The sequence below is a fragment of the Lissotriton vulgaris genome, chromosome 7 (assembly GCF_964263255.1).
Source record: "Lissotriton vulgaris chromosome 7, aLisVul1.2, whole genome shotgun sequence".
In the NCBI taxonomy this organism is placed as follows: domain Eukaryota; kingdom Metazoa; phylum Chordata; class Amphibia; order Caudata; family Salamandridae; genus Lissotriton; species Lissotriton vulgaris.
The window spans coordinates 1,251,134,563-1,251,161,728 of record NC_141695.1 but is presented as its reverse complement, the minus strand read 5'-3'; the positions used below and the strand labels follow the sequence as shown (position 1 = coordinate 1,251,161,728).

At 47.0% G+C, this 27,166-nt stretch overlaps 1 protein-coding gene across 3 annotated transcripts in view; it reads left to right on the top strand.

Annotated features, from left to right (window-relative positions):
• Positions 1 to 27,166, top strand: part of UIMC1 (ubiquitin interaction motif containing 1) — a 437,824-nt gene that overhangs the window by 313,000 nt on the left and 97,658 nt on the right. For all 3 annotated transcript variants that reach the window (XM_086931770.1, XM_086931769.1, XM_086931771.1), the window contains one exon: positions 16,828 to 16,910. In XM_086931770.1, coding sequence (XP_086787896.1) covers positions 16,828 to 16,910 — 83 coding nt within the window. The remainder of the gene's footprint in view (positions 1 to 16,827; positions 16,911 to 27,166) is intronic.

Below are 27,166 nucleotides of genomic sequence, written 5' to 3'. Positions count from 1 at the left end.
GCAGCATGTACAGTTGGGCGATAACCCTGTAGACCGTTTGTTTAGAAAAGGGTTCAAAGGCAAAGAACCCACTCTAAACTGATGATACAGCTTCTTGTCTAACGGTCGAGTTATTACGTCCCAATAGGGCTCTCGCGATAGGTCAAGTTTGAATGTTAGAAACCTGCCTGTAAGGCTATTTTTATTAGTAAGCAGAACTCTTTTTAAGCGGGTCGTGGCCCAATACAGGGATTTGAACTCGTCTTTGGAAGGGAAAACATTGGATTGAGGAGATGTCCAGAGGTGTTCCAAGCCCATGTCACTAAGGATAGTTTTAACAGCAGAGAGCCATGGGATTTTCCCTGAACCCGTAATAGACCTAACTTCGGCCAGTTCCTTTGCAAATAGAGATAGATCTGGAGATGTCCATATCCGTCTCCACAGGGCCACTAGCCTAAATCTAGCCATCTCATTGATCGGTGGGGAACCAAGGTCCAAGCAGAGGGGGACCGAGGGTGTCGACTGCGGGAGGCCTACTAAGTTACGAAGGAATCTACATTGGACTTTAAACAAGTTAAGCAAATCCATGTGGCCCCACAGATCCGCGCCATATAAAATGGCGGTAGAGATTTTAACATCATAGATCTTAAGGGCCGGGAGGACCCGCTTTGTAATTGATTCCTTTTGCTCTTTGATGAGGCAACCAGTCAGCCTAGCAAGTTTGAGATGTTGTATGTTAATCTGGTCCTTCCATCTCAGATGGCTATCGAGGGTAACCCCTAAGTAGGTCATGGTATCAACCTGCTCGAGGTTTACTCCATTCAACCTCACGGAACTCCGAACCGGATGGTTTTTTGTAAAAACCATGAACTTCGTTTTCCCCACATTAACCACCAGGTTATTGATGGCACAGTACTCCTCAAAGCGGTCGAGAGCCCGCTGTAGTCCGCTACGTGTTTTTGAGAGGATTAAAGTGTCATCTGCGAAGATGAGAAGAGGAAATCTCATCCCAGCCAGCATTGGGGCATCAGTGGGGGTATCCGTGAAAAACTTGACAACTTGATCAATAAAGAGGAGGAAAAGAGTTGGGGCCAGGACACACCCCTGGCGGACACCTCGAGTTACGGGAAATGTCTCCGTCACTTGTCCCTGGCCCCCCCACCCCACCCTCGCATAGTTGTCCTCATGGAGTCTAACAATGAGGTCTAACAGTTCTAATGGGCACCCCAGGTTTTTTTAGCACACCCCACAGTTTATCCCTTGGCACCAAGTCGAAAGCGGACTTCAGATCAATGAATGCAGCATAGATGGTGCCGCCGCCGAGCCATACCACCTTCCAATAGATCAGGCAGAATCTAAACACCTGATCTATGGTGCTCATTCCCGATCTGAAGCCCGCCTGCATGGGTGACAGAATACTCTCTGTTTCAATCCATCCCTGGACCCGTCCCAGGACCATGCGTGCTATTATCTTTTGGATCGAATCGATCAAACTGATAGGGCGGTAATTTCCTGGGATGGACTTATCGCCCTTTTTATAAATCGGACCAATTTCGGCTCCCCTCCATGATTTCGGGACTGTGGCTCCAAGGGCTAAGGTGTTGGCTATCATTGTTATATAAGGGAGCCACAAGGCGGGATTAGATTTAAATAAATCTGCCGGGATCAGATCCATACCAGGGGCTTTCCCTCGGAGAGTCAATGCAAGGGCCAGCTCGGCCTCAGCAACTGTGAAGATTAGTTTTTCTCTTTGGGGGGTCAGCAAGAGTGTATTGCCTGAGGGATTCATAGTTTTGGGGTCATCGGCTCTGAATTGGGCCGAGTAGAATGATACCCAATCCTCAAGGGGCACATTGTTTCCCGGGGTAGAAGAGTCCGAGTTTTTTCCCCATTTAACTAAATCCCAAAACCTTTTTTGGTTATTGGTGGAAGATGCCTCCAAAAGATCTGACCAGAACTTAACCTCCCACTCCCGTTTAGCTTCTCTAAGGGTTTTCCTGTAATTGAGCCTTGCGGCTTTCACTCCAGCCATATCCCGAGATTTAATTGCTGAGATGAGAGCCGCATGCGCCTCCCTACATTTCCTATTGTACCATTTTTGGGGCAAAGGATTTGTTTTAGTAGGAGCATTTCCTCACGTTAGGGAAAGAAGGGTTTTTAGATGGTCAAAGCATTTAGTATGTACTCCCATCACATTGTTAGCCAGTCCAGGGTCCGCCCCCAACAAATCTATTTGCGACATTTCATTAAGCGCATTTTTTACCACAATATTAATGTTGTCCCATAAACACTTGTCCTCTACGACCCGAGACCATTTCAGTCTCCTCCTGTCATTGGTAAGTTGGGCGTCCCCTGTATAGGTGGCAGTTGGCTCCTCCTGTCTATTTAGACCCGGTATCTTCAATGACAATGACAGCGGGTTGTGGTCACTTTCCGGGCGCTGTAATACTGCCATGTCAATTAATAACTGCCAATGTTCCATGTTCAGCAAAATGTAATCAATGCGGCTCTGCCTCTGCCCATTGTCAAAAGTACAATTTCCTTCAATGTCCGAAGTAGAACGGCCGTTGCATGCACGAAACCCCTTTTGTCGGCAAAATGCCATCCAAGATACTGCCGCCTCTGTAGCTTTTGCCCTCTTTACCACTTGTAAGTCCGGGATGCCCCAAACAGAGTCCTCTGCCATACTCCAAGTGTCTCCCATATCAAAAAAAGGTTCTATGGTGCAATTTAGATCACCAGCAAGAATAGTGACGTTGCCTCTGTCCATTTCCGTGGTTATATGGTCAATAAAGTTCATCAAGGGTGGACTTCGACCACCAGGCAGACCTCTAGCATAGATATTAACAATGTTCATGTTTTGCTGGTTCCCTTTGTTTAGTATGATGTGGAGGAGATCCGGGTTCTCCACAGGAAGTTCAGTTGGATAGAAACCCAAGGATTGTTTCACCCAAATCAACAGACCGCCTGAGGCCCGCCCTTTACCCCCTTTAGTTGCAGGTTTAAAAAAGTTAATATAACCCAACTTGTAAACAGGCTCAGTTGCCCACGTTTCCTGCAGCAGAATGATGTTGTAATTGTCCACAAAATTCGACCAATCAGTAGAAGCAAGGCGGGCCTTAATACCCGCTATGTTCCAGGACAAAATTTTCAAATTAACTTTCGGATAGACCAGAGACGGAGGTTGTAAGGGCTGTGCAACTCCCTGAGGCATCCCTTTATCATCTTTAACTTCTAGGTGCTTAACACAATCTACTGGAGCTATGACATAGTCCTTGGTTGAGATCCCCTGGACAGCCACGTGTGGTAGAGGGCTAAGTGGCAGAGAAGCTTGACCTCCATCCTCATCTACTGGATTGATATGGGCGCACCATACTATGCTCAATGGACTCTTGGGCTACTGCTCTAACAAGGAAAGGCTCACTAAATGGATCGTTGAGTCAATCGATAGCCTCAAGGCCAGAGAGGGGGCCAACGTGATTAAAGAAAGGGACGCTGACAGTCAAGTGGAGTTAATGCCAGGGGGTGTCTTATAGCTGGGCCCTTACGGAATAAAGGGTAGGATTGGAGGGGGTATTTGCCTGTGTGGATAAAAATATGATAAGGCTAGTGTTTGTACATCCCCCTGCCTTGCAAACCTTGGTTCTCGTCGAATGGCATCTACCACCCACGTATCTTTGAACGAGATTAAGATACAATCACCCTCCAAGTCTTTTGACCCACGTCCCACCCAATCTACTCTCCTCACGAACAGTATTTCCGTAGGAGTGGAGGGGGGTAGCGGGCGGTTTTTATTCAGCCAAAAAATTACTTTATTACGAAGGTCGCCATAAGACTCCCTGGCACCCGGTTTTAATGGTGCTACACCTGTCAAGACGATGGTGTGTTGAGCTGCTTCAGGTGGTAAGTCAACACAAGGGGTAGTTGGTCTTTTGCGTCCCCCCTCCCTATGGTTGGTGGAGGCAGTACGTTGGTCTCTTTGGGTGCTTGGGGGGGCAAGATTTAAAGTAGATTGTGGGGGAGGACCCATGGTTTGACGCCCACCAGTATTTTGTTTAGCCACTGGTTTTGAGTGGGGCTTTGGTGCCTGGGCGTGAGTGCTAGCACCTGATTTGGAAGATGTAATATTAGATTTTTCACCCCCTTTAAGCGTGGCAATGTTCGACCCTGTGGTTTTATTAGGAAGTGTTTTACCCCTTTCCATATTGTTATTACAAGAGACCTTAGTAGATGTTGATGTTTTACTGGCACCCATATTATTGGAACCAAGTAACGTTTGTAGCATCGCATGGTTTGAATTAATCAAAACCTCCATACTATCAATTTTTGAGGTCATGAGCCTAGTCCGCTCCAGGACTGGTAAGAGTAATGTTTTAAACATGGCCTCCATTTTTGCTAACAAAACTTTGTCACTATTAAGGCACATGGGGCAGGTACTTGAAGAGCCCAAAGCCGAAAGGGAAGGACATAGCATGTTGTTAAATACAGAGGGGATTAAGGGGTTTGGTGGAAGCTCAGACCCCTGTCTCCTACCATCTTGGGCCTCATTTACTTTAGGGATTTTTAAATCTCTCTCCCCCGACAATCTAGAATCCAGCTTTCTCTTCTTAATGTTGGGGCCAGGGTTGGGTATAGGATGGTTAGTGGTTTCGACAGGATTGGAGATGTTAGAGTTATTAAGGGGGAGACATCCTGAAAGCTGACTATAATCAGGCCCCCCACTAATCAAGGCATCGTTATCATCATCCCCCTGGCTGCATTGGGAAGCATCTATACTATGCCTTTCTTCCCTCAAAGGATCCACTGTTGGGCTTCCCCTTATATTTTCTAAATGGACAATTGCGTCCGTAGAGGTAGTGTGGACACAGTTAAAGGCAGCATGTGGGGCAGAGGGTGCAGGGGAGATGGAAGTTGCTAGGGCCCCCAGTGATGATCGCTTGCCACTGATAAGGTCTATTGAGAGTCTTTTCTCTACCATGGCAATTTCCTTTTCCAGGATTCCAGTGGCCCGTGTTATAAAAGCGTCAAGGGGGCCAGACACAACACCCTTGGCGGTGTGGATTTGGACAGTACCTTCCTTCCCTGACCGTAACGGCATTTTATAGGGGGTACAGATGGCGGTGGAATGACAGGCAGTAATAATTACACCAAGGGGCGGGAGATGTTAGCCCTGAGTCCACCGCCTACCTTATGGCCTTCTAATCGACCAGGGTGGGTGGGCCTAGGCCGGACTCTGCCGTACTCGAACGGCCTCAAACGGCCCGCTCTTTGCCCGGTCTTCGCCCCGGTCGCTCCCGCGCAGCGGATGCGATGCCCTAAGAAATAGGATAGGGCAGTGGGCGTTGCCGGCAGGGAGAGCGGCCACAGGTGTTGCACGCAGGGACTCCTGGGCAATGGAGTCCCTGCTCGCCTGCTCGCAGCCCTGCCGGTGACCAAGATGCCTGATGGATTGGGGCTCCCCTTGAGCTCCCCGCAGAGTGTCCTTCTCCGCAGCGGGACCCGCGCAGCGGGTCCGGCAAGTCGTTGGCTTTAAATCCCAATCCTGTTACTGGCGGTGAAGGCAAAGGGAAAGAGTCGCCTCCTTCAATGCTCCGAAGTCCCTATTCTGGAAAGGTTTCCCACTTCAACAGGAGAAACGCTGTGGTTTTGAGCCGCTGTCAGGGGGCGTTGCCGGCAGGGAGAGCGGCCACAGGTGTTGCACGCAGGGACTCCTGGGCAATGGAGTCCCTGCTCGCCTGCTCGCAGCCCTGCCGGTGACCAAGATGCCTGATGGATTGGGGCTCCCCTTGAGCTCCCCGCAGAGTGTCCTTCTCCGCAGCGGGACCCGCGCAGCGGGTCCGGCAAGTCGTTGGCTTTAAATCCCAATCCTGTTACTGGCGGTGAAGGCAAAGGGAAAGAGTCGCCTCCTTCAATGCTCCGAAGTCCGTATTCTGGAAAGGTTTCCCACTTCAACAGGAGAACAAGTTAGTCCTGTAGTCATCCGTAGGTCCAGGAGTGTACTGGAGAGTTAGTGTGATGATGCACTATTTATACCTAGTGCCAACTGAGAAGTGGATGAAACTTCGGGAGTCTCTCCCCCCCTCCCCAACCCACATGCACAGCTGGTTCTACAATTTCCTTCCTCCCTGCCAGTTGCCAAGATGTCTGGGGTGATAAAAGTCTGGTGTCAAGTACTTTGTGAGAGTGCTGAGGCCTTTGAAATGTAAGTGGGCAGGGAACAACTTTGCCCCTCCCATCATGGCAGGATGGCGCTTCTCCAGCTATAAACCGGGCCAGTGGTTCACTGACTGGCCCCAATATGCATTCCTGATTGGGAGCAATTTATAGGCCCAAGCAGCTGGAAACTCCTAGAATTCCTAAGAAAGTTTAGGAAAGGAAAATGCCAACTTTTTAAAAGTGAGCCAAAAAGACACTTGCTTTGCACGCCACCCCGCACTGCTTGAAATACGGGATTGTCCACAAATCGTTTAGCCAATATATCATTCTCCATGTTAAACTATTAGTACTCCAGCATGTTGTCCTTTTTTCATCCAAACATTTAGTATAGTCACTCGAAGACATTCAAAACCACTGCGAGGACAGCGCATTTCTCATAGGTATTTTATTATGTAATCTTCAACTGCATTCAGCGTGCCCATCCGGGCTTCAACTAAAGCATGTAGAGGTAAATAGTTCATACTCCAGAACCGCATAAAATTCACCCAATGCATTTCGGTCTCTCACAAGACCTTTGTCAGGGGTAACTGAAAAAGACAGAAACAGACATCTAAACCTGTAGTTCAAAACCAACAGTACAAAAATACATATAAACCCCTCTATGCGTCTACCTTATTTCAAGCCGTGTAAAGGGGTGGCGCGCAAAGCACGTGCCTTTTTGGCTCACTTTAAGTATCCGTGACTGGGATAGTTCACTGCAACCGGCGCGCACACATTTATTTTGAGTCAAACAAAAATTGTAAATTAAATAGAAGGAAAGGAGTGCATCTTACCTCATAATAATCTTTTTTCATAATAAACTTTTTAAAAGCTGCATTTTTCAAAATTGTCATCTAAAATCCAACTTTACCATTAAAGTGGATTTAAAATTGCAGTTAATTCGAGCCCAAACAGAATATTTTTCCCTACTATCAATCAAAAGTTAGCACTTATTAGATTTGATAAGGCAACTCAATGTTATCCTATGGGAGAGGTAGGTCAAATAAATAGTGAAAAACGAATTTATGAGTTTGTTTTCCACTATCTGTACATGTAAAACCTAAAAGTACATGTCCAACTTTTTAAAAACAGAGTGCCCTGGCCTGGGGGCTGTTTAGGGCCTACCTTAGGAGTGACTTACATGTATTAAAATGCATGTTTAGGCCAGGTAAAAGGTTTATTTTGCCAGGTTGAATTGGCAGTTTGAAACTCCACTCAGGCCGCAATGTCAGAACTGAGGCATTTTTTAAGGGGCTACTTAGGGGGGTGGCACAATAAGTGCTGCAGGCTCACCTTTTGCATTTAATTTACAGGCCCTGGGTACATGTAATACCACTTTACCTGCGACTTATACGTAAATTAAATACGCCAATTGGGTGTAGGCCAATGTTACCATGTTTAAAGGAGAGAGCTCCCGCACACGAACCCTGGTTAGCAGAGGTAAAGTGACCTAATGCCAACAAAAACTGGTTCAGAATACAGGCGGGTTAACCAAATATTTTAGGGGTGACCCTTCACAGGGCCAAGTTCAACATAAAGTATTTTTCATCCTTCACGTCGGGGGCTTGTGCTGCAACTTTAGGTTGAGTCATGCACTTTATGCCATTGGCTGTTTGCACCAGATGGCTTGCATGACCTCTGCATTTTGTGTTTTGCAACCGTTTCTGGTGCACCCTTTCTCTCAGTATGCAACCATCATTACAAGTCCCTTTATGACCGCTTAGCTTAACTTGCAGAGGAGGAGCGCACTATTCCCCACAGAGACATTGATTTCTTCATAAATGGAGAAGTAAGGAGGGAAGCGTGGTGTCTCCACTACTAGTCACAGTACCAAGAACTCTGTGTGATGGTGTTAGTTATGTAAACCACCCCCATAAAGACACCCCCTCTCACTAATTGAAATCACCCGTATTGGCCATATGCTAACATTGGGAGTAACACGGGGAGTGTGTAAAGAACTGACAACAGACAATCTGTCCTTTTTATCTTGGTGACTTATTTCCAGCCAGACCCTAATATCAAGGTCCTAGGAAAAAACTGGAAGCCCCAGGTGGGCGTAGGATCCTTCAGAAACCAGGCTTACTCCGTAAACTCTAGTGCGCGGTTAACTTAAACTAGTCTTTCCCACTGGGTGCAGAGTGGAAGGGTGGTTTCACAGAGAGGTTAAGTGCAATCCATGCCTGTCGCTGATTGGGGATCCTTGTCACCACCAGCTGGACTGCACTTGGAGAATCAATCCTCCGCTGCGGCTTACAGTAACCCCTGTGCATTTTCCATAGTCTCTGGTGCAACCACCTTTCCCAGCCAAACTCCCAACTCCTGGTCTGTATACCAGGCCAACTTTGATCCGACCAGAACCTGCTGGCCTTTCAGAGATGGTTGATTCCTCGTTAGAGCTGTAACTACACCGCCCTCCTGCAAGAGGTTGATTTTTAGAACCCAGAGACTGGTATTGGTGATCTTGAGGGCTTGCATCCAGCCAGACGCTATCACACAGTCATAGTCAAGGCTTTGGGGCACTGCCTGTTTTGATAGTCACCTCTACCTGCACTGGAAAATTAAGCCACACATTTCTTGGTGGGTGCAGTTGACCCCCAACTGGGGCAGCACTGACCATAGCACAACAAGGTCTTAAGCAGACTCATGACATTTGGAGGAGCCTTTTTCTGAGCCTACTATTTGAACGTTATCAGTCACCAGGTACCAAGCCCCTAGGAACAATCCAGTTTTTATGTATGGCTGTCAATGCAGTGGGTGATGGTGGCTTCCCTCAAGGGCACAACTTCATTTATCCTTCCACTTTGACAAAAAGGCTCATCTCCCCCCTCATCTGAAGATGAGGGGGGAGGTGAATTTTGAGTACAGAGTTATTTCCCTACTATAAGCAGCACTACCATGGCCAGTTACCGCTTCAAATTCTGGTGCAGAAATACATCTACTATACCTAAATCCTTTCAGATCAAATCTAGGAAGGTATTGGTTCAATCCCAGCCTGGAAAAGGAGGCTGCATAGTACAGTTGCTCATGTTCAGGATCTCACTGGACTCACAGCCAGGACCATTTGTCTGTATTCTTGATGTGAGCACCTTGTATCTGAAGCCAGAGGTCTAGGAAAAAGAGCTTCTTTGAAACCATGATGGTTGACATCCTCCAACAGTAGGATACTAGAACATGCACCCACAAATTGCAGTGTGCGATCTATACTGTACATACATCTGTTTCTAACCAGCAAAGACATTCCAGGCTTCTGAAAATTGGGATGTCTTTTGACAGAACAGCTGAGCTGGAACCATCTTATTACTCATAAGGCAGTTGGGTGAAAAATCTTGAGGGGAAATAACAAATTCACTCTCCCACCCTGTGCCAAGCTAAAAAAATTCCATTGATTTACTCCTAGATGAGACTACCTTTAACCAACCACCGCTAGGCCCAGATCAGATCACCAAGAGGGCTTATGTCCTCTCAATGGTGAAAAAGGATTTGCTGTGCATTTGTACTGCCACCACCAAGTGGTTCCTTCTATCCCATCTTGGAGCTTTATAATCTCAATCACTAACTTTCCACATAGAAGTTTAGAGTGAGGATGGTGGCTCAGCTCAACTGCGCAGAGCAATGACTAGATTTGCTTAGTACATTTAAGACTTATACTTTTATAGTGGGAAACCATTCCTACCAGTACAGGGCATCAGCCATTTGTTTTCTGTGCGGGCCCATGAGTATTTACAAATAATTTGGTCCAGATAGTGGCCTGCCTCCACCAGCAGAACGTCAGTAGTTTACCATACCTATATAACTTTGCAACCCATATCTGCTTCTAGCATGACCAGTATGCTTCTTGGATGTTAAAGAGGCCTAATTTCCCAGGAGCGACTTGATGTTTGACACGATGGGAGCATTTCTATTTCATTTTCCCCATCCCCTGACTCCTCTTTTAGAGTCCTCCAGGGGATCAGGGACAGCCCAAGCTTTAACTGATCTCCTACCCCAACTACAGCCGGTATGTATTATGACTTGCTCCACTTGCTGCAGAATCTCCAGTTCTTTCTTTCCCTGAGGAGGGACTTCATTCCCACAGAGGGAAACAAGGTGCTCCACTGCTCTCATCTAGTACTGAGCTTGAACACTTGGTTGCTAAGAGGTGGACCTTTCAGTACCTAGGCCTATCCTTTGTTAATCTTGAGGTACCTCACCCTACAAGAAATTATTCAATCTAACTCAGGAAAAAAGCAAATGGCTGTGGTTCTGCGACTGGGGTTTAAGGATGAATGTCAAACTCCTTACCTTCTCTGCAGTTGATGTGACCTATTTTTCTGCCAATTGGTGCAGGTGTGCATCAGGATACTTATAGACCAACAGTGTTGTTATTGGTTCCTCTACGGAATAGAGTGAAATCTTGCTCCACGATGAACCGTGCTGTAATGAGATATCTGAAAGTCCGAATGCACGGGTATCATCCGTTACTGCATCCTGTTACTCTCTGAAATTTTAATCTGGTCCTCACCATGCTGATGCACACACCTTTGGAACCAATGGCCTACTGCATCTTAAACATTTCTTCGATAGGAATTGGTGACATTGGTCAAGTGAATAAACAAGTTTGACCCACCTTTGTCCTTCATGATGTTTTGTGGGGAGAGCGCCTCAGTATTTGCACTTCTTTATTCCAAAAGTGTTTTCAATGTTGCTTATTAACAAAGAGAGAGTTTCTCTGACTTTCTTCTTACATCTCCTTGCCTGTTTACTGTGCAAGTCCTGCACCGTGTGGACATGACGTGTACCATAAGCTGCTATTTGTACCATACTGAGAGTCTGCAGTTACCAGACCAAAGCAGATGTCCTCTGAGGAGTGGCTCAAGCAACTAAATATGTGGGGCCTCCGTTCAGTAGGGATTTGTGTCCGATGTACTCAGGCTAAATGGTCCTCCTCACCACTCGAGGGCCAATTGCAGACTCTGCATACTGCAGATGTAGATTGAAAGCTGGTCAGTGAGCTGACAACCGTACCTCTTGTGGAAAGGCCTCCTTTAGTAGGATGAGCTCTGGTATGAATCCTACCAGATGAAAGGTGACGCATGCTTAGATTCTCGAGTGTCTTCTCTTCTCCAAGGAAAAAATACTTTTGATTTACATCAAGGCAGAAAAAGCAGGCGAAAATAGGAGATTCCCTTTGTTAAAGAGAAAACGCCTTATTACTCAATTAGTGGACGAGATGTGTTTTGTCCCAAAAATACTATGTACAGACAAAGGATAAATGATTAATTGCTGTACTCAAATTATTTATTATAAATTATGAAAAATAAATTTCATGAAAATAACACAACTGTTCCTCGTTGTTAGATTAGGAAATGTTCGTTCTCGATATATACCCACCCAAAAAAAGCTGAAAATACATCCCTAGTTGATGCCACTTTTTATTTAATAAATGCAGTTAGTTTCCTTTTTAGGTTTCGCCTAGCGGAAGCTGCGCTCTGCGCAGCTTTTCCGCGCAGGCGAAATCCTGTTGAGAACCGTAGGGTGCTTTGGTTCGGCCCTCGTCGTTGATTGGCTGGCTCCGTAAACGGAGCCTTGCCATTGGACGAGGGGCCTGTCCGTCAATGCCGGACCAGACACGGGGGCGTTCCCGACATTCTTTGGCTTTTGCCGACGTCACGCGACGCCGGGAACGCCCCCGTGTCTGGTCCGGCATTGCCGGCACCCGTCTTCCGTCGTCAGCGTCTCTCCTCCCCCTTTCCCACCCCCTCCCGCTTGTTTCTTGGTGCCCGCCGCGTCTCGCCTCCCCCTTTCCCGCCCCCTCCAGCTTCTTTCCTCATGGCCGCCTTCCTGCTCCAAGGCCGTCGTCAGCGTCTCTCCTCCCCCTTTCCCGCCCCCTCCCGCTTGTTTGCTCATGGCCGCCTTCCTCCTTCCCCGCCCCCGGAGCCCGGACACAGACTCAGCGCGGCGGCTGCACTCCACCCGGACCCGGCTCCTGGCCGGCGGCTGCACTCCACCCGGACCCGGCTCCTGGCCCCCTCACCCTACCGAAACGGTTCCAGCAGGTTTCTGGGGCCCAACACCCCCGTCCAGCAGGTAAGAACGGCACCCCGGGAGGGGGGCGGGGAAGAGACTCGACCCCATTCTCCCTGCTTACGTTGCCATTTCTTAATTTGTTGAGATGATCCCAGAAGCGTGCTTGGTTTGGATTTTTGAGAAACTGAAAAACGGGAGCCTATTATTTTCAATTCCTTTCGTTCTGGTGTTCCCAAACAGATTTTTTGTGGGTTGATCTGATGAGTTTTATTACTCTAAGCATTTTTAGCAAATTCTTATCAATAAAAAGAACGCTAAAAACAACGTTATAGCGTTAATGATAAACATCACTTTTGAAATTGTAACGGTATCTGCAGTACAATCACCGTGTGTTACCTGATAAACAGCCAGATGCAGCCCGGAAACTGTGTCTGGGACTAGGTTTTCCTTCAGTCTGTAGCGGGGCGCCCACTCCAGGATGGGAAACCTCCTCATGCACCAGAGCTTCATGTCGGAGGCACGGACAGTGGAGATCCGGTGCCACTCCGACGCAGCTCGCGCGCCCATCCCCGCACCTCTCCTGCTACGCGGAGGCATTTCTTTCAGAAAGCAAACACCTGGATGGATGCAAACCTTCCTTGAGGTTTTGTGTTTTTCTTTTACGAGTCGACTGTATAAATTTGACCTCGACCTTCTCTTTGAAAGAAGCCCCGGCGTCGCAGCGTGGAAACTTTCATGCAGGTAGAGAAAGGTATTACCAATCCAGTTCGGCAGCAGGTCCAATAAATGCATCACTTATAAAACAACTACAGGTGTACCACTAACATGATACACCCTGGAGCATCATACATGAACTCATGCGATATGCGACCACATACAATGTGGGAAAACATACATCCGGCGCTCCACAGACATGCTGTTACCTAGGGAGGTGAACAATGTGAAACTAGGACGGAATCCGGCGGCACTTCGCTATGACCGTTTGTTGATATTTTATGTATTAAACGCTGGTCATTATCACAGTCCGTTACAACCAGTGACCCTCATGGTTGGCTGCAATACTCGAGACGGTGGGAGTAATAAATCAAGAATGTACAAGCGTTGAAGTGCGTCATATGTACTTATATGTTCGAGCATGTCCTGGTCCTGCGACTCGCTTTAACTGCTTTAAGATCAGCGACGCTGTAACACGGGAACAAGGTGTCCCGCTTTGGTTTAGTGAAGCAGGACGGGTGGTACAATGCCTTATAAATCCAACTGCAGTCACAGTGCATGCCAACTAGTTTATTTTATTAACATGGCGCGGAATGCATTTGCAATGAAATAGGTCTCTCGTTTGCTAGTTTGTCTAACCTTTAGCCGTGCTGCACAGCAGCTGCACTGCTCTGAAAGACATTGGCAAAGCAAAAGCTTCTGGCATAGCCAAGAAGTGTTGACTTTGTCAGTGCTTGTTCTTTAATATGTGTGTCACAGTGTAAGTGGTAAAACGCGAGGAGGCAGTAGCGTGACCTACAGAATTGCATTCAGTTTCGAACTGAGGGCTGACGGACACATCGTCATCCCCCTCCCCCCCCCCCCCCCCCCCCTCCGAATGCTGTAAACATACTGTATTGTGCTGTGCTGACGAAGCACCACTCCAGTCGCCACCTGTCTCTCCTCTTCTGCCCGCCGGAGGCCTCCCCTCGCTGCCAGGACTGCTGCACAGAAATGGGTACAGAAGGGGGGCAGCCGGGCAATTTTAGCACCACCCTAATATCACATGTTTAGGGCGTTATTCCGTTGTGTGGTGGTTGAAACAACTCTCCCCATCAGCATGTGTCCTTTTCAATTAGCCCACATACATACCTACAAACATATATACTATTGCTTCGTGAGAGTTCCAGCTAAAGGCCTGTTTCCATGTGCATTCTGAGGGGTGTCTGGCGTTGCATGCTGCCTAAACCTAAAAGCAACATAACTCGACATGAAAAGCACAATTTAGTTCAAAATGGGGAGGGAATGTTATTTCAATTACATAGCCACATGGCAATGCATTTAGAGGCAAAACATCGCTGTTAAGAAGTAAATACATTTGAGAAGCGGCATACCGAGTTTTATACTAAAGAAAATAACATTTGTAACAACATTTTTACAACTTTCTACAGTGTTTTTGACAGGAGTCCTCTTCTTCTTTTCCATACCCAACAAAAACATAACATGACTTCTATCCTGCATTGTAGAAAGCATGGTACTTTGCACATTAACTGAACGCTTTGCATTTTTCAATTTTCTCGAAAACTACTTGGTTGACTCACGGCCCACATGCCAAGTCTGTCTCCTCCGAGGGTGCTCGAATCCGCCCCCTCCCCTCCAGCTGGAACTTTCTCCACAGGCTCAGCCTTTCTCTGAATGCTTTTCCACTACTGGGATTTCACATTGTCTTTCCACTTTTTTAGCGCCACCTGTCACACGTTTGCAGTTTCCTTTACACTTTACCCAGCTTCAACTCAGAATAAATGTCTCTACTTTGTCCAGTTTCCCTTTATTTTTCCTCCATCATTCTTCTGTATTTTATCAGTACAACCCTTTTTCGTTTTCCGCTCTTCTTTGTCTCGTTCATTCTTTTCCACTTCCCCCCCTCTCGGATTAGTTTGTTGTCCTATGACTCTTTCATTTGCCAATTTGCGGTTTATTTACTCTTTTCCGTTTATTTCTTATTGTTTCCACTGCCTCATTTCTGTTTTTGTTCCTCTTCCCTACCGCTTATTTCTCGCTCCCCTCTTTACTTCACTTTTAATTATCTTCCCACATGCCACACAAATGCTCAGTTGTCTGCAAGACCCATTGTTACTCATTCTTTACAAAATACACAAAGTGAGTTTTGACTTTGCTCAGAGCAATATTGGACTTACTTTCATAAGTGTTTTAATTTCAAAGGCCCTTGATTCAGACTACAGGCTATCAGTTGCTTGGGCACCGACATTACAACTCTTTTCTCTTTATATATCTTTACATAAAAGTATATCTGACCATAGATATGATCATGCGACCTTTATCAAAAAAATCCAGTAATGGATATATGATACGGTGAGAAAGGGCTACCTGTTCTTAATGGTGGTGGAGTAAGACGATTGTTTAACATGTATGCAGAGCAACGATTTTTTTAAAGGGAGAGCTGTGTGGGCTGTGTTGGGCTGAGAGCTGTGTGGGCTGTGTTGGGCTGAGAGCTGTGTGGGCTGTGTTGGGCTGAGAGCTGTGTGGGCTGTGTCGGCTGTGGGCTGTGTGGGCTGAGAGAGCTGTGTGGGCCGTGAGAGCTGTTGGCAATATAAATAACAATGCCATTTATTTATAAGTAAAAAAAAAAGAAATGTCATGAGCAATGCCAATAACTCTAACTTTTCCAAAGGCGAAACCATTGCATTGTAAATGCTTGTTCTTTGAGTTACTGGAAAGACTATATGACTACTGCTAGACATGCGTACTGTGACAATCTCCTGGTATGTGTTCCTTTCAGATATATACATACACGTGCATTTTTCCAGCACCATGCGCTAGAGCCATCTCAACTGTACGCAAGAAGTTCTACGAAATCTCTTGGCTTAAACTACCAATGGTGTCTTTCTCCTGTTGCCTGTCTCATTCTCAGCGGTGAAATCCACCCACAGGTTTAAAACAAGTAACAGCTTTGTGATAATATAAAAAATACTTTTATAATGACTTACATACTCCAAAGGCCCCTTAACAGCACCCTCAGTCATCGATCATAGAACACACATTGATTCAGCTGATGGTGTAATAGGCCTATGGATGGGGCATGCTGTCAATGACCTATTCATGGTTAAGCCATTCTTGCAGTTAAGGCGCTGTATTAAAACAGCTGACGGAGCAGTTTCTGATATCCACAGGTTGGTAACGGGAAAGAGTTTATGGAATAAGAATGATAATTGTTTGAAATTAACTGTACAACTATGTACACGCATTTGTACATAGAGGTGTGTGTCCCATAAATAAGTCTTCCCTCATCCCAGAAATAGAATGTTCAATATGATTTTACCGTGCTTGCTGCTCCAGTCGTGTGGCTTTAGAGAGCTATGTACAATATGTGTTTGTGTGAACTAATTCATTGGTACCCATTCTGTCATCCTGTAAACAATGTAAGAATATGCTAGCCCCCTTACCTATGTTTGAGTCAGTGACCCTGCAGATTGTTCACCGATATCTGCACTGGGAAGTTAACCCACTCAGTTTTCTTTCAAACGGCCTAACTGTGTCCATATTATCCACCAACTTGGTATTACAAACTTTAAAAATACATGAAGTTAAAGATGTGTTAGGGAAGGATGTAAGATGTTTTTGAAATATTTTACTGTTGGAGTTTCTTAGCAAAGCTGTCCATATATACAATTTCACTGATGTATTGTATAATTTAAATGACTCTTCTTACCCTGATAAGGCCTGATTTTCATTTGGGTATACACCTTATATGTCTGAGATTCTGATCTTAGCTGCTTATTTGAAAGCCCTACCATCGAGTTCGATGGTTCAACCGTCCTGTCCATCAGCTTATGTCTTTAGGTACGATAGCTTTGCCCTGCTTATATTGGGAGAATTGTTTCTGCATGCATGCTTTGAAAGTTTTCTGATCTTCTTTCCCTTCTGCCTTTTCAGACACAGTGCACAGCGGAGATGCCAAATGGAAGTGCCACCAATGGGGATGTTATCGATGGAGACCCGGTGGAGGATAGTCCCAGGTGAGTCTGACCAATTACTGGCCCAGTAACTTAAATATTCTCTGTGGCACCAGCGCCAGGCAGAGCACAACTATATGTGACTGAATATCTGTCTCCCTAGTGGGGTGAAGGCTTAACCATGTATGTTCTGTTCTTTACTGCTGCATGATCTCCTACACTGCTCATTACATTGTTGCATGCTTCAGGTTTGAAAGATGACCTCTTTTGCTGGCCAGAATTCATTGAGAGTTTTGATATGGATAATCAAACTTATGTCGATCTATACATGTGTGCTCTCGCTTTTATTCTCTCTTTCTGTTCCACGCACTCTTTCTGTAAATTGTCGCAACATCTTTCACCCACATTCGATTTAATTTGATTGATTTTCTGGTCATGCCTGGCCTCCATTTCCCCAGACGTTTTCCAGTATTGTAATCTGATCTTTCATATGCTTGAAGTTGAAGTATTCCATTGTGCAGCAGTAGTAAATGTTAAACAATAATGGTATGTAACAGCAAATTGCACTTTGGGTAGGGTAGCCTAGTCCCTTCCGTGAGATTTTCATAGCTCACATTGATTGTAAAACCATAAATGCATTTTAAAGGATGTTGATCCTTGAAAATCTCACAAATCTGACAGTAAATATTGACAGGTGAAAAAGGCACGATGGAGCCCATTGTTGAGGGATCCTTCACTTGGAAGCTGAAAAAGAAAATAGAACACATTGCCAGTACAAGACATTATATGATATGGAAATTGCTGGGTTTCTAAAAGGTGCAATGTAATGTTTTTAAAGTAAAATAAATGAAATTCAGGAAACCTAGCTTATGATATAGCAAAGTATTCTATTATGAAAAACGAGGATTATACATAAAACCCTTTTCCTTTTCTTGTTGGAGATTTGGCTGCATAAGTACTAGTCCTGAAGAAAACATAGATAAAAGGGCTGCATGAGTGGCGATATCTCTGCCCTGAAGTAAGCCTTACTCCTTAAAGAAAGGTATATGAGGCAGATATTTATTTTTGGAGTGATGCAGGTCTGAAGCCCCTCCCCCTTTCCAGGCCACACACTCACCCTCAGTAGATTGCCATTTCAAACATTTCTTGAATGCTTTTTTATTATTTTTTTTAAGTGGGAGACTGAGAAAATATGTTAATTTAAAAGAAAATATTGTGGTGATTCGAATTTAGGACAAAGAATTCCAGAGCCTCAGCATGGTACCAGACGAAAGATTTCCGAGTTGAACAAATAGGAAAAAAGAGGGAGATAACCTGTAAAATAAATTAATCACTCTGTGAGCAGATATTCAATCACAGATTGTATTTCTGCACTGTTCCTATTGTCCCATATGTGGCAATTTAGAAATAAATCCTAAAGGCAGATCTACCAAAAAATGTAGGTGTCAACTAAAACATGGAAACCCCTGGTTTACTGTGGTTGATGGGCAAAAAGGGACCCACATATTAAGATCCTCAACAGAAAGACAACCAAATAGTTGGTGGAAACTGAACTCAGGAAACAATAGCTAATTCACAGCTACAATGCACTGTTTCACTCATGAAATTTGTGATTGGAGACCCCACTTAACAAATCTTGGAATTGGCACACACAGCAGAAGCATGCACACTACATAGGGGAAAAATACACAGAAAGAGACCGAGTTAAAGAGCCTGTGGAGAATAGATCATGAAAGAAGTGGTTTGTTGTGAATGCACACAACAAAAGAAGAACAGTACCCCTAAGTTGTACATCTACACTGAGGATGTAAGTAAAATAATCGGACACGAGAAAAGGCACTGCAGGAAAATTATTGAGGACAGGTAAGATGACTGAAAGAACACTTGGGTATAGGCAATGAATGCCAAATGATCTGGGAACTAAGGAATGTTAACCTGTCAACCTTAGGATGGTCTTCCGCCAAACTTTTCGCCCCAGACCTCCGTTTTTGCTGCTCTTTTTTTGTTGGCCATAGTACTCTACACACCTTACCACTGTTAACCAGTGATAAAGTGCTTTCTTCTTTCAACGAGGTGAAATTGACGTACCCCCATTTCGCACATTTGATTTACTTGTTAGTCCTTCGTACAGTGGTACTACATGTACCCGGGGTCTGTATATTAAATACTAATGGTGGGCCTGCAGCACTGATAATGCCACTCAATTAAGTAGCTCTTTTAAACATGTCCCTGGCCTTCCACTGCAGCATGTATTAGCACTTTAAGACCGCCATTTTGACCTGGCAAAATAAACATTTCGGTAGAACCAAACCTTCCTTTTTAGGTCTCGCCTGTTTTTTCAACGCATGCGCTGCTCGCTTTGCGAGGGCTTCTTGGAATCAATATACTTTTAGAAGCGGAGTTTCGGCTCTGCCCGTAATTTCTATTGTGTGCGTCATTTTGCGTTACTGATTATGCTAAACGGTGTGTTCTGATCGTAACGGAAGCTTTTTAGTCCCTCCTGGTTACCACCCTATCTTCTTTTGACCCTGCCCACCTGGACTGGATCTTTTACTGGCTGTATGACACAGTGAGTTTTATAATTACTGTCGGCACTTCTTTTTTTTACCATTACTTGCTTGTGGGCTGTGCGTCTACTATTGGGTTACGTTTCACAAATAATGTTTTCTTTTTAACTTTAACTGTTATGTAGGTTTGGCATAACCATTGTGTTGCGTTTACCTCGTATAAATTATTCCTATACGCTTGGGGCTTGTGCCGATCGGTACGCAGAGAAATCAAGGACATGCACACTACTTGTTTAAGTCGGTAACCACTTTTTTTTTGTTATTGAAAAAGGACTGCGCTTGTTTGTTTAATTATTTAGCCGTGCGATTTGCTGTTTTTCGAGCCAGCTGCAGTGCCCGCTGCATGTACATAGTAATGCGTTTAGAAGACCGGATCTGCGCTTGTTTATTGAATTATTTAGCAGTGCGATTTACTTTCACTCCTTTTGTTTTCTTTCCGCTTTGCCAATGCCAGCAGTTTTTTTTCTAGCCAGTTGCAGTGCCCGCTTCATTTACGAGGAAGGCGTTTTGAAGCCCGTATCCGCGCTTGTTTATTTAAAGTAAATATCTGTTTTTACTCCAGTGAATGTGCGTGTTTAAAATCCATCATTTAAATATCAGTAGTTGCTCCAGTGGCTGAATGTGTATGAAATCCTTTAGAAAACCAGTTTTTACTACAGTAAAAGTGTGTATATAAGACCCATTTAAATATCAGTATTTACCCAGTGACTGCATGTGTGTAGTATAAACCCCTTTAAAGTGTCAGCTTTACTCTAGTGACTAGCTGACTCACGTTGTGGTGTAAGCAGCCATTTTATTTGAATTTTGGGATGGATACATTAATCATGATTTGCAGAGGAGAGTGGCGTTAAATGCAGGATATATATACAGTTTAAAATCAGAGTGTATGTGCAGAAACTTAAGATCAGGGAGGTGTCAAGGTGCTGCAGTAGAGGTGCGCGACAGGAGAATTTAAAACTCGCAAGGAAGCTGGGTGCTCGCATTCGCCATTTGTAATCTGCCCCCGGGTTCGGGCAGCGAGGGACGGGCTCTCAGCGGGTGGCATTTCGACCTATCTTCATAGAGCCCCTTCGCGGCTCAGCCTCCAGGTGTAGTAGGGGCATCGCAGCCACACCAGCGCATGGGGATAGAGGAAGTAGGCGCCATGATTTAATAATGTGCTGAGGTCTTGAACGCCAGTTGTTTATTCTGCAGATCGGCCCCCAGGAGTGTAAATCCCTGTTCTCAACTTTCCTTCTATCTCTCTTCAAATCTCGTTTGAAAGTTTGAACTTTGTGAACCCTCTATATGCGAACAGCTGTATCAGAGTGAAGCACACTCCCATACAGCTGTGGGGGTGGGGAGGCATGCAGGCAGTTATGCGGCACTCTGTTTAAGGTAAGCCCTGTTTAGTGTGAAGACCCCCCCGTCTTTAGAGGAAAGCACGTATTTCAGTCCTAAGCGCCCCTCAGCACATGTATCCCTTTCCAACGCCCTCTCCCTCCAATATACAATGGCCGCCTCTTCAGCATGACCCTCCCAGGGACGGGCAGCCCCACTCCTGAAAACTGTGCACCCCACAGAGAGCATGGAAGGACTGAGGCATTCACCCTTTGAGAGCGAGGGGCCAGATTACAGGTGCAGCTGCTCAGCCATAGGTTTGGCAGTTTGGGATGGACTGTTCCCATGAAGCACAGGTCAGACTGATTTGCATATGGCCATGTCTGAACTGGGGTGGCTGAGTAAGCTAAAGAATGGTGATAGATTAAACCCAGATCAGTTGACTGGGGGTGCGTGTTTGATTTGCTCAAACGCTCCGTCCATCATCCCCTTTTGTACAGCCATAGGTTCAGCAGCCTTGTTTGAGTGCAAAATCCCTGATTGGATTACTGCACACATACGGCGGTAGCCTGCTAAACCGCGCGTGTGTGTTTTGTGTGCGAGTGTGGAAGGAGATGCGTACATCCGAGGGTGCGGGAACGCACACGATATATACAGAGGTGGGTGTGGCTGGTATGCATGATGCACTAGGCGCCTACAGATGTAAACAGGGTGCATGTGGCATGTATAGGCTCAAGAATGATGCAGATGACATGTTCAGAGGCAGGTTGCACATTGTCTACAGACAGTGGCAGATGTCGTGCACCTGTTCTGCATAGAGAGATGTATGTATGCTAAACATTATCCAGTATTAGGGGTGTCTTTCATAGATTCACATGCCTGAATCATTCCCCGTCGTCGAGACGGGAGCCTCCGGTACATAAAAAAGTAATGTCCTATAGACATACATAGAGAAAAAGGGTCTAAGGGCCTCCCCTTAGTAGCCTTTCCTTGTCCTTATGTAAAAAGGACCAAACTCTCACAGTCAGCCAATCAGCTCCGACCTCCCTCTAGAACCTTCCTGGGAGGAGCCTCAGTCCCTCAGATTTTCTACCGCACGTTGTGCTAGGGAGTCTCCAGCCTGAGCTCTCCTCAGGATTCCTTCAAATTCAACAAACTTTCTTTGAAAGTGATATCTGAACCCTCAACTCTTCCAGGATTACTTCACTACACTGTCTTGGCAGTAAGTGTTTTCTTTCCACTGCTTCTTCCATGTCTGAATCACAGAAGAAAGCCCTTTTCAGGGCCTGCTCTTCCTGTGGGAAGAAAAGGATCCATGTGGATGATCAGCACGACCTGTGCTTGTATTGCCTTTACCCGGACCATGTCTCAGACAAATGCAAGATTTGTAGGTCTTTTCCTAAAAAGACCGTGAGAGATAGGGAAGGTCGCCTTCTCATTTGGCTTGACAGGCTTAAGGACAGAGACAATCTGGACTCCTCTGTGAGCAGTGTTTCCAGGACCTCAGCTGTCTCTCAAAAGAGGCCTAGGGTGTCTTCCCCTGGCCCCTCAGACACTCCTCCTAAGAAGACCCACAGGAAGTCTTCAGAGGCGAGATCTGCGACATCTTCAGTGTCTGCTAAGGATGATCAAACTTTTAAAAAGCCTGCTCCGTCATCTAGACAAGCCCAGAGGACTACCTCAGTCACGACCACAGTGTCTACCACATCAGCGTCGTCGCCTTCAGCGTCGACGACGACGACTACATCTTCCTCATCTTCAGGTAGACCTGTTTCCTCTATTATACTCCTAAAATCGTCGTTGACGACAATGACCATGTCGACAACGAAGACTACAACGTCGACGACGCCGTCGTCATTGACGAGCCCATCGTCGTTGAAGACGTTGCCAAAGATCCCACCGTCGACGACGAAGATGTCGACGAGAGACTCGACGACGAGGACGTCGTCTACGAAAACACCGTCGACGAAGACGTCGACGACGACTTCGCAGTCGTCGACGACCAAGAATCCATCACCCACTCCACCGTCGACGAGGACCTCGTCGACGACTCCGTCGACGAAAGACTCGTCGTCGACTTCGAAGACCCCGTCGACGACGAAAGACGCTTCGTCGACGGCGAAAACTCCGTCGACGAAAGACTCGACAACACCGTCGACGGAAGACTCGTCGTCGAAGATGGCACTGTCTGAGCCATGAAAAAAATCGAAACTGGTCGAAGTATCGACCCTCATGCTGCCGCCGTCGACGGCTCCCTCGACGACGGCAGGCTCTGATGCGAAGTCTGGCAAGCCTAACAAACTGCAAATTACCCCGGAAACAACATCTCCGAGCAAAGTGGAAACGCAGCCACCTCAGGAAATCTTCCAAAGTGAAGAATCCGAAGAGGATGACCACCAGGATCCCGCTACTTCGGTCTCGGACCTTAATATCAAATGCCAAAGCACTGATGAAGAACAGGAAGACTTCACCTATCAGGAACACTCTGTCCATACTAGCGTCCGCACGGACGTCACCCCCATGATATGCTTACCGGCGACCCTCGTCAATGACTTGAGATTCCTTGTACAGGATTACAAACAACGCTTTCCGGACGCGGACAGAGGCAGTCAAGCGCCTACGGTTCATGCGCCTGAGGACAAGGGGAATGAGACACCTACAGTCCAAGTACCAGTGTCCACCCCGAAACAAACTCACCCTCACCCTCAAACACACCATGACGTCCAGCCTCAGGTGGTGGTCTCTTCAGACGAAGATGAGGATGAGGAGGAATTGGAGGAAGGAGAGGTCCAGGAGATACACTCGGACCACTCGGACCAGGATGAAGAGGATGAATATGTGGCATCATCCCCAGCTTCACCACAACCACGTCAAGCGGACTCCCCGCCTGTGGACATTGCAGGCTTCCATAAACTTGTGGAGAGGGCAGCGAAGAGATTCCATATGGCTGTGGAATCAACAGAAACGGACTGCTTCTTGCACGATTTCAAAGAACAGACACAAAAGTCCACTAAATCTATTCCGATTATAGAGTTCTTGTGGGAACAAGGAAAGAAATTAATGCTGACACCTGCTTCTGTACCGGCGGTGGTTCCACGCCTAGACAAGAAATACAGAGCCCCACTTACTGCGGCGGCTTGCCTCAATGGTCACCCCAAACCAGACTCGGTGGTGACACAGGCGGCCCAGAAACACTCCCGTAACCCTTCCTCCCCACTGTCCGCTCCCCCGGACAAGGAAGGCAGGAAACTTGACACGATTGGAAAACGCTTCACAACCACATCGGCCATGACCATCAAGGTGGCCAACTCCATTGCCTTGTTGGGACGTTACAATCGCCAACTCTGGGAGGACATAGCCCCTTACGTGAAGGAACTGCCTGACACAGTCCAGGGTGAGGTAAAGGCTCTCCTGGTGGAAGGTCAATCTTCAGCGGCGGAGCTAATTGACTGTGCTATCGACGCAGCCATGACAGGCTTCCGTCAGCTTGCGGGGGCTGCAGTCCTACGACGTCAAGGGTGGCTGAAAGCGACATCATTCCGCCAGGAAGTGCAATCGAAGGTTCTGGACATGCCCTTCGACGGACAACACCTTTTTGGGGAAAAAATTGACGAGGCACTGCAGACGATTAAGAAGGACACCGACACGGCAAGGGCACTGGGCACTCTGCAGTCCAGAAACCAGTCCTTTCGAGGTAACAGATCCAGAGGTCAGTCCTCTTATCGAGGTTCCTATCAGAACAGGTCCTCGTATTCATACAATAACAAAGGCCAATACCAGCACAAACAGCAGCAAGGCCGCCAATCTTCGTTTGGAAGATCTAGCTACAGAGGAAAAAATACCAAGAGGGGCGCTGGCGGCCGCCAGTGACCGATTACTCCAGCCAGTCCAACCACCCTCTCCATCCTTTCAAATTGGAGGAATACTGACCCATTTCCTCACCAATTGGCAGTACATCACCACGGACCGGTGGGTTCTTCAAATTATTCGATTCGGCCATTCTCTCGAATTCACCTCCATCCCTCCCAATACACCTCCACGCAGACGGACGCACAAACACCTGCGCCTGCTTCTCAAGGAACTCTCGATAATGCTACAGAAGGGAGCAATCGAAAGAGTGCCAGTATCCTCAAAGGGGAAGGGATTTTACTCCCACTTCTTCCTTGTACAACAGAAAGAGAACAAGTGGAGGCCCATCCTGGATCTCCGGGCGCTCAACGCCTTCCTACGGAGCCAATCCTTCAGGATGGTGACGATTCAAGAAATTCTGGGCATTCTAGAAAGAGGAGACTTCATGACATCCTTAGATCTCCAGGGTGCCTACTACCACATCCCCATCCTCAGAAGTCACCGGAAATTCCTGAGGTTCGAGGTGGCAGGCCGTCACTATCAGTTCAAAGTCCTGCCGTTCGGCCTCAAGTCCGCGCCGCGGATTTTCGCGAAGTGCCTTGCGCCGGTGGCAGCCTTCCTACGTCAACTGGGTCACCAAGTCTTCCCCTACCTAGACGATTGGCTGGTGAAAGCACCCTCACCTGGAGACGCAGCCGAATCCTCCAACGCCTGCACCAATCTTTTTCAGAGGCTGGGACTAACGCTCAATCTCAAAAAATCATGCATGGTCCCCACAACGAAAATTACCTTCCTAGGGGCCACCTTGGACACAAATTGCACAAGAGCCTTCCCCTCGAAGGAGAGAACGGACAAGATCTTGTCTCTGGCCACGGCTGTGGCGGCAAAGACACACCTAAAAGTTCGGACTTACACCTCCCTCCTAGGGATGATGTCTTCCTGCATACTCCTCATCCCGCACTGCAGACTCAGGATGCGCCCGTTGCAGGAGGCACTCACGAGCCAATGGACTCAAAGTACTGGCTCCTTCGAAGACATTATTCGGATCACACCAAAAATGTCCAAAGGTCTGGAATGGTGGAAACGTCGCAAGAATCTAACCGTAGGGTCACCGTTTCTCCTTCCAGCATCACCTATGGTGATAACCACAGACGCCTCCCTAGAGGGATGGGGCGCTGTTCTCCAGGACCTTCAGATCAGCGGCAAATGGGACACTCAGGAAAAATTGCTCCATATAAACCTTTTAGAGCTGAGAGCCGTGTATCTGGATCTCCAGGCCTTCTTGCCACGCATCCAGAACTCCCCGGTGCTCGTCAGGACAGACCACACCACGACGATGCACTATCTCAACAAACAAGGGGGAACGCGTTCGCTCTCTCTCTCACGCGAATCGCAAAAGATCTGGAACTGGCTAGTGCTGCACGGAATCCCGCTCAAAGCGGAATATGTACCCGGAAAGGACAATACCATCGCGGACGCCCTGAGCAGGCAAAGATCCCTCTCCCACGAGTGGGAACTATGCAACAGCGCCCTGACTCACATCTTCTCTCAATGGGGAGTCCCGAACATCGATCTGTTTGCCACCAAGGGGAACGCCAAATGCCCAAGCTACGCAAGTTGGCATCCCCAACAAGGGTCACTAGGAAATGCATTTTCCATCGGATGGTTCAGCGCCTTTGCATACGCTTTTCCTCCATTCCCGATGATCCCGAGGCTCCTCAGGAAGATGAAGGCGGAGCCCTGTACCCTGATCCTAATTGCCCCGTTCTGGCCGAGGCAACACTGGTTCTCGGATCTGCTTCGACTCTCCATCAGATCACCGATTCGCCTGAAGCAGCACCCGAACCTCCTGACGATGTCCAACGGGCAGGTACAGCACCCGAACCTCCAATCGCTCAAGTTATCGGCCTGGCTCCTGAGCACAGAGAGTTCGGTGGCCTGAATATCCCACAGGACTGCAGGGATGTATTAGCTAAAGCAAGGGCGGACAGTACAAACAAAACCTACACTCTCAAATGGAAGAGGTTCTGCATTTGGTGTTCAGACCGGGGCCTGCGGCCCCTCACCATCACCCCTGAACAGATATTACCATACCTCCTGCATTTGGCTCAGACGGGACTAGCGCATGCGTCCATTAAGGTTCACCTGGCGGCTATCTCGAGGTTCACCAGAACTGTCACAGGGCCTTCTCTGTGGTCCAGTCGGCTAGTCAAGCAATTCCTGAAGGGGCTCTACAGATCCTTTCCGAGGCCTCGGAAAGTCCCTCCTACATGGCAGCTTAATCTGGTACTCAACCAACTCATGCGCCATCCGTTTGAGCCCATTCATCGGGCATCTATTAAACACATCTCATGGAAAACTGCGCTCTTGCTCGCTCTAACATCTGCCAGAAGGGTTAGCGAGCTGCAAGCTTTGTCCATTCAGGAACCATATATGCAATTCAGACAGGACAGGGTGATACTGAGACCAAACCCTAAATTCATTCCAAAAGTACCTTCGGACTTTCATCTCAATGAACCAATAGTCCTTAAGTCCTTCTTTGCCAACCCTTCAACAGCAGCGGAACGGTCGCTGCATTCTTTG